Here is a 13,158-nt window from a genome sequence, read left to right on the forward strand (position 1 = left end):
TCCCAATCAAAAATCAGGTGTATCATATCCCTAAAATAAGCTGTAATAGAGGGTGTAAATTCTGTAACATGATGTCGAGTGGTTTGTAGCCAACCTTAAACAGTGTCAGCCAGAGAAAATTATTAAACAGTCGACAGAAGTAAATATTTTTCGCGAACGCATGACGTGTAGTGTTTTACGTATTGTGTCACATGCGAGGTGTTTGCTGAATGTACATGAGAAAGAATTAGTTATAAATCGTTAATCAAATTCTCTATTCAATTTTTCTGTCCGTGGAAAGCAAAATCACAGGGAAGTTATGTAAGCGGCTTTGACATCAGCAAACAAACCCTGGGAACGAGAATATGTTTAAAAAAAATTATCTATCATCAAATTAAAAGACTGAATTTTATCCCGGCATGAGTGCAAGATACACTTATCCAAATCTGATATCTCTGATATCAGAACCATTTTAAAACATATTCTACAAATTTATGTACACAAAATAAATTAATGTTGTTTATGGTTGATTTGCTGACGCAGAAAAGTGTTTTGGTCTCGATCAATCATCAGCGAGTTTATTTTAACTTCGATCTCCTCTTCCAGGTTCAGTTGTTGTCTGATCAAACCCTTTAACGAAGCTTCCGATTCTTGAAGCATTTCTCTTAATCTGTCAACGTTGTGAGAAATTTGTCCAACCTGAAGAAGAAAAAACAATTTTTTAGTTAAACATGTTTCTTTTTAACCACCTCTATACATGTAACAATCTGCTGCTGGAAAGGGGTAAATATATAGAAGAGAAAATATATGACATAAAAACACCTTTCAACGTTTTCTGCTTCGCGTGATTTGTTTATTTTAACTCCACGATTTGCAATGATTGTCAAGGTTCATGCTGATATGTTTAAAATACCAACTTTGTTTGTTTTTCTGTCAAGTAAACAAGTACATTGCTCTCACTTACCTCGTTGACGAGTTTATATTGTACACGATCCCGACAAAGTTCAACATTAGGACGATGGGTGCGAGTGTCTAGGCGAGTTTGAGCGACTTGCATTGGTGGTTCTTTCTCAGCAATGGCTTGCCGTAACAAGTCTATGTTTTTCTCCATGTCATCTATCTCACCTTTTACCTAAAAGAAATATTCGTAAATCATTTTTTCCTTACCGAAAAAAATAGTTAGGGTTATGGTTCTCTCTCTGATTAGATAACAAAATTACGCCCTAATATCCCCATATCGTCGTAACATCTACAATCCTGGTGAAAGTTTGTTAAGACAAAACAGCTAATTTTGAAATTCGCCACCACAAGTAATTGCGTGGGTTATTCACACATTTACACATGTGCAATAGCAGTGGTTTTGCAGGCTACCGGCTGCACATCACTTAACGTGCGACGCTTTATATTTGAGAATGACTTAAAAACTGCCTTTGTCTCAATATTCTTGTCCAGGATTGTAGATGGCATTGTTGTAGACATGTCATACACAAACCTTCTCTAGATGATCCTCCAGTTTTCTTTTAGCTTTCTCCGTTTCCTCGACACGTTTTGCTAAGGCTAGATTCACATTATCACATTGTTTGCTTTGATCGTCAAAACTTTCTTGCAGAATCTCATCTATCATACTGCGCAAAGTTACAGATGAGTTTCTTTCTTGTTCGCCTTTTAAAACATTTTTATTGGAAAACTGTTCCCACTCTTCAGGTGTTACTGAACTACACAACAAAACAAATTAATAAAAGCACAAATGCTTCAGGACAAGTCACATCTTGACAGGAATGAACAAGAAGAAAAATAAACAAGTTTCCATCAGGAAGTTGGTCTCCGTTTTTGTTTTATTCTGCTAGTAATGCCTTGCTGAAAAAAAAATTATAAGGTCAAAAATGTTTTAGAAAGAAAATTTCATGATTTGAGAAAGTCAAAAACTTTTGCATTTTCGTGGAATTAATTTTTTACAGTTGACTTTCAATCAAGTTTAATTCATTTCGCGATTATTTATTTCGGTAGACAATAAAAAAATATTGTTTTTTTCCAGTAATTTTATGAAATTTCTCATTTTCAACATTGAATACCCACTTAAAGATTTTTAGTGGTGCTTAGTGAAATAACGACTTTAATTAGCAGAAATTTAAAAAAATAAAATCTAGAATCAAAGAATACTGCAAAATTTATTTTCGTGATTGAAAATTTTAATTGTCTTTCTTCTTTTTTTGCCAAATCAAATTTCGCAGTTTAAGACATTCAAAAGTTTTGTGGAATTTATTTTCGTGGTTTGCAACAAAGAAGAACTTAATTCAAATTTAAATCTAAGTCTATATACAATGCTGAACAAACATTTTTTCACATTACAAGTCTTTTAGATGCTGAGCATACTGCATGAGAACACGTATAATAGTGAAAAAACTTACTTAGCTTGAATCTTGACAGAATTTGGTGCATAGTATTTATCAGGAGATGTATTTTTTAACGAAGAACACCTATCATCAATCTTCAATGCATAAAATTTATCTGTGATATCTTTACCCAAGTAATAATTTGCAGATCGTAGTAACCTAGAATAAAATGACATGAAATAAAATATTTTGATATTTGATAGATAATTTATTTTCTTCGGTTTGAATACCTAGTTACGCCATACTCAGATATTGTCAATGATCACACAAAATGTTGAAAGGTTCTTCTTGAACCTATATGCCAACACATCATTTCTCTTATTGCATAAGTATAGTGGATCATATATTTTATGTAAATATGGAGCTAACCAAAGTTTGGTTGATAGCGCTCCAGATGTATAGTAGGAAAGATTGCAATTATGTAACAGGAAGTAAAGATTGTGTTTTTTCTCTCTCCAATCTAGCATTCTTCCCCCATTTCGTCCAAATTGTTCTAAAGTTTGTGTTTTTGCTTGGAATGACAGAAATTAATCAACTCGATGTTTAATAAACATGATAATATTTTCAATAAAGTTTTATACAAAATCATAAACATATCAACTTTTCACTACATGTTTATGAAAGGTTCAAAAAATGAAACAATTTTACCTTATTTGTTCTGTTGCTTGCTCCAATGTTCTTTTTAACAAAGCTTGAACACCTTCTATCACTTCAACTTCCTACAACAACAAAAATGTAAGGAAATAAATCACAAATCAAAAAGTGTATGATGCTCTTGAGTATTCTCATTTTTCCACCAATCTTTTTCCATAGATTTGGCAACTGTTTTTGCTTCGTCTATTTTCCCCTTTTTGTACATCATTACAATTAAAAGCTTTGAAACTTCAGTGAGTTCGTCATACATGAATGGCAACATTGATTTTTTGAAAAATAGTTGTTTTATGAGGAATCACTTGAAAATGTAGCAATCTGAAAAAGCTTCAATGTTAGCATATAAGTGACTGTAAAAGGAGATGTTTCCCTTAACCTTAATTCCAGGTTTCAGAGCTACATCATGATGTTATATTATTTCCACTGAATATAATAGTATAATAAAATGTTATGAATGTAATATTTCAACTGAGTATAAATATAACTCATAGAACAAAACTTTCTAAATAAGGTTATATTACTTTCCTTGAATTCTGTCACATATAACATTATTGCAAACTGAAGGATAAATATTTCTCAGGGTTTTACGGGTTTTTTGCCTATTTTTTTTGATATTCAGGGCTTTTAGGGCCACCTAAATAAATTCAGGTCCTTTCAGGGTTTTTAGGGTTTTCGGGGTCTGCTAAACACCCTCTAGATATAGATATAAATATGTTTAGGTATATATATGGGGCCTTCGAAAATATTTTTTGGGCCCCGTTAGCAGGATATCGCCGCTAAGATTCAGGCCCCTCCCCCCTCTTTTAGCGGACTTCCGTCTGTGAATTACACACATTTGGATAAATCTTGGAAGGCTCAGGGGCATGTTTTGTAGATAAAAGTTGAAATTGATAAGAAGAGGAATCATGCTCATGAACGACAAAGAATTTTTAGGCCACAAACAAATTTTTAAAATTTCACAGTACAGTATTCGGCAATTCAGTTCAGCTCTGTTGCCCTAGTGATGATTGACATTTTGCTTAATTGATGAATCACTTTTGTGCTACATCTGCCATTTTTAAAATTTCGCAGGTTGAAAACAAACCTATTTTGTAGGAGAAAGAATGTGGAAATGAAAGAATAATTAGCTAACGAAAGGTAACCACAATAAAAATCTGTCTGGAAATGATGCTTAGCTATATCTTGATTTTGCTCTAAAAATTATCTGTGCTCAAACTTCCTAACATTGTTCTAAAACTCCAAAATGTGTCTAGCTCTACACTCTCTTCACTTAAAATACGGAAACTTTTCATCTCCAAAAAAATTGTTATGACGTTATTCTGACCCAACTTAGAACACGGCTTGTCTTAATACGGGACAGACCATCTTTTGACACAGTGGCCCATCTTTTGACACGGTGGCCCATCTTTTGACATGCTGGCCCGTCAATTGACGGGCCAGGACCAACTTGCGACATGACCTTGTATTTAACGTAAACTAACTCCAATAAAGTGAAAAACTGAAATGCTACAACTTTTGCTGAGATATTGCTGTATATGGCTAGCTGATATTAAATCGAGTTATGCATTTTAAGATTGTTGTGGGTAGAAAAATCAACACTATTTGGCAACTCTTGGTGCAAGACCATATCTGCGAACGCATTTTAAAAAGCAGTTAGCTAGAGACTTCCTTGTTGAATAATTGGAGATTTTTATGTGCATAATAACTAGCTAAATAATTATGACTCTTATATCAAAATATAACATTTAGCTCAGTGTAATCTCATATTATATATATTCACAGCAGGTAGCTTAGCTAAGCTGTTGTTTAAGCTATTTTGCTTTGTTTAATTTTCAATACAATCTTTGATGGAATTATTGCAACTTGACCTATTACGTAACTTGAGAGCGAGAATCGTTTTGGCTGGGGCATCCATGATTGAAATATTTTGTTATATATTCAAGAAATAGAAAGACTGACTATGATTTAAAGAAATATTATAAGTTAATTTATATTTTATGTGATCAGTCCTTAAGCTCCCATTTGAGAAATCTTTTTTGAAATTCTTGCCCAACTGGACAACAGCATTATGTGGGGATCAAACACACAACCACTTAGAAATGAGACGTACACTTTACCGACTGTGCTACTAATATTTGTAAATTTATGTCTGTGTTTGTTTAATTTTTAAGGTAAAAAGTTATGACATTGTATTTGTGTTGCTCATTACTTTAGCTATATTTGTAATATATTGTATTTAGAGAATTCATGATTTATTTTCCTCTGTATATATTTTTTTCCTTTGTCCTTTCCTATAGACACTGCATTTGTCCACAGTTGGGCCAGACCTGTCTTCAATTTTTTTAAAATTTGAAACAGTGTGTTTCCCATGTTACAAGGCTTAACTTTAGTCTGGGAGTCTTCAAACTGACCAATGTTGTAGCTGTTTCTAAAAACTGTCAAAAGTTGGATCTGTATTTTTGAAAACACAAGTGTCCTTTGTCAATAGTTGGGCCTGTCCCATCCTATGACACAGTCTTCCAAAAGCATGGGAATTGTTTGTCAAAAGTTGGGCCTGTCCCATCTTATGACACAGTCTTTTAAAGGCATGGGAATTGTTTATCAATAGTTAGGCCTGTCCCATCTTATGACACATTTTCTAAAATTGCAAGAGACCTTTGTCCCGTCTGATGACACGGCTTTTAAAAGCAAGAGATTCCTTCGTCAATAGTTGGGCCTGTACCAACTTAAGACGTATTTGCATACATTTGTCCAAAGTTAGGCCAGGCCCGTCAATAGATGGTTCATCCCAATTGCAAACGCCGACCCGTCTTTTGACGGCCCAGCCTGCCTAAAGACACAGGCACTTAGGTACCTTTTTAATGACATACCTTTAATAATTGAACTTCAACATCATCATGAACTAAATCAATTCCTATCCTCTTCTCCCTATTTCGAAGACATTCTTTTGCTATGTGAAGAGGAATTTGTGTGGCTTCTAAAGCTCCCTCAAGCCTCTTTTTGTATTCTAGCATATTTTTAATTTCATCTTCTGTTTCTTGGTATTGTCTATCTAATTCAGATTTCCAAAAGTTAATATCATTTAATCTCTGTTCCAGCTTTTTGTTCACATCACTTTGCGTTTTCATTGTTGTAATATGAGTTTCGTTGGCAAGTCTAACACTTTCATCTCTAATCATTTCACTCACTTTACGATCTTGCTCTGCCTTTTTATAGTTAAGATCGTTTGATAGATGCCATTCTTGAGAGGTATATTTTGTTGGAGCTTCAATAAGTTTTGCCATTTTTTACTTGGTAATTCTAATTCCTTGTTTATGTTTTAGATATCAAGGCTTTAGCCTGGTCTTATGGTAAAAAAGGTTGACCTCGGCTGACCTTTTACACATGTGTTTATGTTTCTAAGTTTACGCAGCCAGGCAACGGTGCTTCATGATGGCGGCTCTGTTTACATTAGACCCGCGTGTGTGAGACCCGCCAGGTATACAGGTCAAGAGCGATTCAAAACACCGTTGATAATTTAACAGATTTAAAATGACTGAAAATGACTTATGACTTAAACCTTTGTATTTTCCTTTCCTTATTTCGAATCTCCCTAATTCGAAAACTTTCAAATTTTAAGTTAAGAACCTTGTAAACTATCATCGAATTCTGAATGCTTAGCTTTGGCATTTTGTTTTTTTATCAATATGCCTAAACAACACAAAAATGCGCTGCAAGTAATTTCATGGATAAACAATTGTTCATTTCGTTTCAATTTCGCAATTTGACGAATAGTATTTAGAAAAGGCAACTTTGTGATTCAAATCTCTCTATATTTTCAATTTTCACGTTAGATTCCATCTTGGCGGCGATTCAGTATTGAAGAGTAAATGTTACCATAGCCCCGGGTTAACCCAAGATATGTAAAGTAAATTGGGGAGATAACACTGTGTGGGCCGTGGACGTAGCAGGGAGTTAATAGAGCGCGGAGCCTAGTTGGCTATGCGTAGGCTTAAAATGAGGATTACATACTCTAGGACTCCTTATCTAAACCATTGAATCTCCAGGAAATAATAGACAGGGTATACCCTTTGGTATTTGTGAAGCTAGGCATGTAAAATATGCACTTTTATTTATAAAACAGTCCCGTTACTTAACAGGCATTACAAGAAACATTTAGCATCCAATAGGTTCGCATTTCTCCATTTCAAGCTTTCGATATGCGTACTTTCATTAACTAACTTTCGTTAGGCTGCGGTACGATTTTGTGGATTCTTTGGTAGGAGGTATCTAATTTTAGCAACGCACGATGTCCAATAACATTCTATGCAAGGTTTTCATCAAAAGCGTTGGAGGTCAATGGATTTCAAGAGTATATTGGTATTTACGCTAACATGGAAACCACAGTCCTTATTCTATGACCTAAACTTGAATAAAAGCTTGTAATGTCAACGAATTTTAGTCAAAAAACCCTTTAATAAATCATACATCATAAAAAATATATTAATAGACAAAAAACGAAGAGTGAAAATATCTCTCAGACCATCGCAAAAGGGAGAAAGAAGGTGGCGTTAATATTGCATTTACCAGATAACTACTTTAAAAAAGTGAAATTTTTATTTTAAAATAAATACTGTACATATCTTTGTTACACGTATTCAAACCAAATATATACAACGACAATAACAATAACAACAAAATAACAGTTTCAGTTAAATGATGATAGACATACAATCGCATACCTAAAAACAAAAAAGACATTTGTTTTAAAAATAACATTAGATTGTTAAGATTTTCATTTAGGATTAATGTACCTGTAAGACATCCCTACAAAACAACCATGTCAGCACATGAAATTGTTAGCAAAGCCTGATACTTTATAAATTCTGAACACAACTAAAAAACGAGTATTTTTAGGCCACAACGCTGAAATATATGTATCTACTAAAAAAATTTCTAGGCTATAAAGCTTCGTAGTGTTAGAATATCCATCACCCATTGCGCTAACAAAGATGGAAGATTGAAAACAGGTTAATAAACCTACTCGACAAGTTAGCATCAAGTTTTTCATGTCATCCAAACCAGTGTAATCAACAACAACAAATTCTGGTTCCTGAGAACATGTGGAACTGTAAAAAACCAAAATAAAAGAGATAATGCAAGATTCCTTTCTCTGTGTGTAGCCACCTAAGCATTTATATTTCAACCCAAAAATGTATTTTATCAAAACAGGCAATCAGAAAGAAAAAATATCGAGAGAAAAAGTTTAATACCTGTGTGCAAGGATTGCATCTGATAATTGAGACTGCACATACTTTAGATCAATAGCATCATGCTAAAATTAAAATACAGATGATTGTTTAAATGTCATTTTTTGATAGAGATTGTAAAAAATTTTACCTTGATAATATTTTAATATTATCTTAGAGCAAATTTGTCTTTTAGTAAACGGTCATTATCATTTTGTTTTGCCCGATGATGGGAGAAGGATCTCCCGAAACGACCATTTTTATGCAATACCCCACGTATAAGCAAGAATAAACTAATAAACAAACAAACAAATTAAACATATACATACTTGAGTGTCAATGCGTAATCCACACATACAAAATATCACACTTTCATTCTGAAGAAGATTATTTCTAAATTGCAACGAAAAACATTTGTGAAGTTGCAAGGTCGTTCATACAGCAAGTCAACAATATTACAACCATTTCCAAATAACAAACACACAAATAATACCTCTTACAAACAGGACATGTAATAGCATCTGTAGATAATAAATCAATTGCAGCACAGAGACATTGTTCATCAAATGCGACCAAATCTTCATATTCGACCAACAAACGCTGTTCTAAATACAAACTAGTCATGCATGAATATATTATTTTCTGGTGTAGCAGTTGATCCTTCAAATATAATCTCGATTAAAGCACCTTATTTTAATCGGCCTTTTCATCAAACACATCAAAATTTTTTAAGGATTGTCGCATTTTGTATAAAGTGAAATTTAATGACTTTAAATGAGAATTTTAAACCTCTTTTGATAAGATAATAGTACTTTCATAAAAAAGAAATTAAGGAGATTTGAGGACATTTTCATATTCCTCCAAAGAAATTGAAAATATTTGAGGAGAGTTTTTAAGAGGCGTTTCAACCTTGTTTTAATAAACGTGTTCCTTCTTCAAACACTTTCTTCCAACAAAAACTCTTACATTAGCAGGGTGCTTATTAAAATCCACAGCAAGTGTCAGTGACTAACTGATATATGTTATTAACACAGAAGGTTTGCAAATAATCACACCCTCAAAAATGCTCAGACAATTAAAGAAGAAACATACTTAGTTAAACAAATTGAGCTGGTTTTATGTTTATACCTTCTTTCAAAAGCTCCTGCTGTACACTTTCAAAGACACCAAGAATTTCATCAAGTTCAAAACTATCAAGATCATCAAATTCCTAAAGATACACTATCATGTTTACGACACAATGCACAAATACACACAAATAGCAAACTTTTTAACCAAATTTTTTGACAAATTTAACCATAGAAGTATTTATTTGGTATTCATTGCTGTTAACACAATGGCTTTTGTGTTTACCATTCCTGAGTCTAAATATGAATTATGTAGAAAGGCTGTTTTAGGGAAACCTAAAGTATTAGTATCTAAATCTCTTTTAAAAAAATAATGGTTAAAAACATGTTTTTCATTGTAGAAAGAATGTGAGATTTTGCATTCATTAAACATAAATTGAAGGGAGTTGCTCACAACATGTGGCTTAATGAAAATTGATGTAGCATGTATTTACATATTTTAGGTGCAGTTCTATGTGTACATGGGTATTAAAAAGAATGTACATTAAAAATAAAACTCTTACATACAAAATTTTCCTTCGCTCCCCTTCTGCAATGTGGTAAACTCGATAACAAGGGACTTTCAAGTTTCATTTTCTTCCATTCATCAGTCATCAAATTGCTTACAAATTCTTGTGAAGAATGAGGAGAGTAAACTTTTTCTGAAGCTTGACGGATGTTGCTAACAAGTTCATGCCGTTTGCTTTTCAAACGATTCAAGCAACCCTTAATATGCAAAATGTGTATATTTATTTAAGGAATTTACATTTCCCTTAACACGATTTTAAATTCAGCCTCTTGAGTAAGTGTATTTTAATTTCTTACTGGTGTTAATTAAAACTACAATAATTAAGTTAGATGGTAATAAAATAATAATTTCTACAAATTACAAAACTAATAAAAACAGTTGTGCCAGAGTAATATCATATTTAACACTTGTATTACACCAAACAAAAACCTTGCATAAGAAAGACTAAAAATGTTTTGTTCTTACATTTTATCTTTTACATTGCTAGAAGAGTAGTTGTCTTGTATTTACTTATTAAATCTTTATGCTCTGTTCTTAGTAGTGTAAATTAAGTTGGCAAAAGACCTTTAACTTTTTTTTACCATGGTCATTCGATTGACTGCTATTTTGGAGGATGTAAATTTTTTGAAACAGTAATTTCCTATAATAGGATAATTGGTTTAATGCCTGTACCTGTCGAAATCTCTCTCGCCATGCACCTGTAGGAGTTCGATCTTTTAAACCAGTTCTTTTTTTTCTTTCAGGCGTTTTCTCCATTAAAATCTCTATCTGTGATAATATGAGGTAAATTTTGTGTTACAAAAAAGTGCGTTACAACATCATTAATAAAAAATTACAGAAATTAAGACATAATTATAATGAATGATAAACAGTATATAGTACGAGGTATATAACAATGTATTTAAGTATTTCTAATGTTGCTAACTGCAGAGTTTTTTATAGTATTAATAATTTTTTAAAGATTTCTTTTACATGCAATCTGTAGTAAAAATATAAGAGAAAAAAAAATGTTATCATTTGAGAAAACCAAATCAAGTCACTGTGTCAAATTACAAAAAGTAAAGCACTGGTTGGCTGAGAAAAATCAATACAGCCTTTTGAGTAAATGATTTGAGGCATTCATAATGATTTAAGTCACAATAGCTATCATCTATGGTAAGGAATTGTGTAAAAACATCATATTGTTTACACGCCACACTGCCAAGACTGTTAAGATCAATGTTTTTGTACTGGACTAAATTGATAAACAAGATATATCTGTGTCTGTGTGTCACAATCACATTCACACTCACATCAAAATATTTAGAAACTTTCACAATTTTGAAATTTCACGTCAGGCCCCACAAAATATAAGGCTAGTCACAAGTCAATTCTCATTGTTTTTTCTTGCTCTTTAATTTCTCCTGATGTGTAATAGTCATTGAAAAAACTCTTTTGAATCAATCCAAAATCATGTATTTTTACACGTAGAGTGCATGGAGCTCATGATAATTGCAGTTCCCAAATAATGATGTTTGTTAAAATCAAGCCCAACATGACATATGTGTAACAATATAGGTACAAACAACAGTCTTATTTACCAAAGCCTAACCAGGTAGGAAAGTGTCACTAATCACACAAAACTTAGGTCTAAATTAATTTTGGTCAGTTATCCTACCCAAATACTACCAGCCATAACAATAGTAGAAAAAGTGTCATTTCTTAAAAGATTGTTGGGCCATAGTTTAAAATAAATGGGTACCATGATTACATGATTATATATATAATGGATAGGGAAAAAATGTGGTGGTACTGGTTCTAGATTTTGCAGGTTCACTTCAAAATATTAACTGTTTGATACAAATAAATCAAGTTTTTCGTTTTCTAAAACGGTTGACAGACATTTTAGGGGATTACCAACACCCAAAGTAATTTCCTGGATTAACCCCTGAAGTACAGATTTGCAGTTTTGACAGTCTTACACATTCCTACAAGTATTTGCCTACTCAAAGCAACAATTTTTCCACCAACCCTTCCCAAATTTATTTATTTATTTTTTATGATACACCAACAATACATTGACATGCCTGTTTGATTGGACTTAATCCAATTGGTTCATCATTTATAATGTATAACACTGTTGAGCCTTCTAAGATGTCTAATTGATTTAACGTTTTATTTGGATGTCTAATTGCTCAAATATATAGAAAAATATAGTTAAAATGTAATTGCAGTTCCTCTTGGATCTTAAGCTACCCAAAAAATCTCTAATCTTCATTCAGGCTGACCACTAATAAAATTAGAACAAAAGTAAGGATATTAAGGAGAATTAAGGGGAAAATCTCACATTTTTTAAGGATATTTTGCTGCAAAAGAGAATAAAAAAGTAAGAAAATAAGGATAATTAAGGAGAAAACCAATTTTAGTTCTCTATCTTTAACGTTGCATACTATGTTCTATGATAAGAAAATTATACATATTATACAATATACATATGAATTATGCCCTGAAAGATAGAAAATATAGGATTTCAGGTAACAGAGAAATATGTCTTATTTTACTGGTGATGAACAATCCATGAACACATTTCCAAAAAAGTTAAGATCAGAAAAATAAGAAATAAGGAGAAATTAAGGAGAATAGCTAAAATTTGAATTTTTTTAAGTATACTTAAGTACTTTTAAGGAAATTTTCTTTTTCTAAGGTTATTTAAGGAATGTAACTAGTCAACTCCCGGCAACATCCAACAGCCCACACAGTGTGCCATCTTCCCAATTTACCTCACATGGCTTGGGTTAACCTGGGGCTATGGTATCATTCACTCGCCCATTTTGAATCGTTGTCAAGAGGAATCGAACCCCTGTCTCCCGCACAGAGTACGAGAGCTATAGCTAGCTAACCACTAATCTACGGTGCCACAAACTACTCAAAATTGTTCGCAGGCCCATTGTTTTCAAAATAAAATCAAAAAAATTACGTCACACAGGTCTATTTGGCTTAGAACCAACAGGGTTAAGTTCAGTGACGAAAGAGTGGATTTATAATGCAAACTGCACCTGAGTTTGAGATAGTATATCCTTGGATCCAGGTTAACATCATCATTTTAAAAAGAAAACAAAAGAACTTTTGAGGAAAATGGAGTGGCATATTTAAATTTATGAGCAAGAATTATATAAGATAGGAAACTTGGAATTTTCACAAGAGTTTGACCGTAATATTTAACAGCATTGAAATATTTTTACTGATACCACAGTTGATTTGTGTGGTCGTTTCTTGAAAAAGCTTTTAAAGTT

The 13,158-nt window shown here is 32.6% G+C and overlaps 2 protein-coding genes across 3 annotated transcripts in view; both read right to left on the reverse strand.

Moving 5' to 3' along the window:
- Nucleotides 1-368: 368 nt before the first annotated feature.
- Nucleotides 369-6,422, reverse strand: LOC130622902 (tektin-1-like). Its single transcript, XM_057438362.1, has 6 exons — nt 5,894-6,422; nt 3,021-3,091; nt 2,388-2,531; nt 1,472-1,694; nt 944-1,111; nt 369-678 (listed from the first exon to the last, which is right to left on the reverse strand). Exons 1-6 carry the CDS (start codon nt 6,305-6,307, stop codon nt 490-492), a joined length of 1,209 nt encoding a protein of 402 aa, XP_057294345.1. The 5' UTR covers nt 6,308-6,422; the 3' UTR covers nt 369-489.
- Nucleotides 6,423-7,600: 1,178 nt separating this feature from the next.
- The window catches only part of LOC130622911 (RPA-interacting protein B-like), a 97,426-nt gene continuing 91,868 nt past the window's right edge, over nt 7,601-13,158 (reverse strand). Inside the window, exons 2-9 of one of the 2 annotated variants that reach the window (XM_057438371.1) lie at nt 10,559-10,655; nt 9,886-10,083; nt 9,380-9,461; nt 8,745-8,856; nt 8,581-8,644; nt 8,276-8,337; nt 8,047-8,131; nt 7,601-7,744 (exon numbers count right to left, since the gene is read on the reverse strand). In XM_057438371.1, the coding sequence (XP_057294354.1) occupies nt 7,715-7,744; nt 8,047-8,131; nt 8,276-8,337; nt 8,581-8,644; nt 8,745-8,856; nt 9,380-9,461; nt 9,886-10,083; nt 10,559-10,642 (717 nt within the window). In that variant the 5' untranslated portion in view covers nt 10,643-10,655 and the 3' untranslated portion in view covers nt 7,601-7,714. Of the gene's footprint in view, nt 7,745-8,046; nt 8,132-8,275; nt 8,338-8,580; nt 8,645-8,744; nt 8,857-9,379; nt 9,462-9,885; nt 10,084-10,558; nt 12,548-13,158 lie in introns of those variants that run through there. The other variant, XM_057438370.1, reaches the window with a different exon arrangement.

This window comes from Hydractinia symbiolongicarpus, chromosome 13 (genome assembly GCF_029227915.1).
Source record: "Hydractinia symbiolongicarpus strain clone_291-10 chromosome 13, HSymV2.1, whole genome shotgun sequence".
Taxonomy (NCBI): Eukaryota; Metazoa; Cnidaria; class Hydrozoa; order Anthoathecata; family Hydractiniidae; genus Hydractinia; species Hydractinia symbiolongicarpus.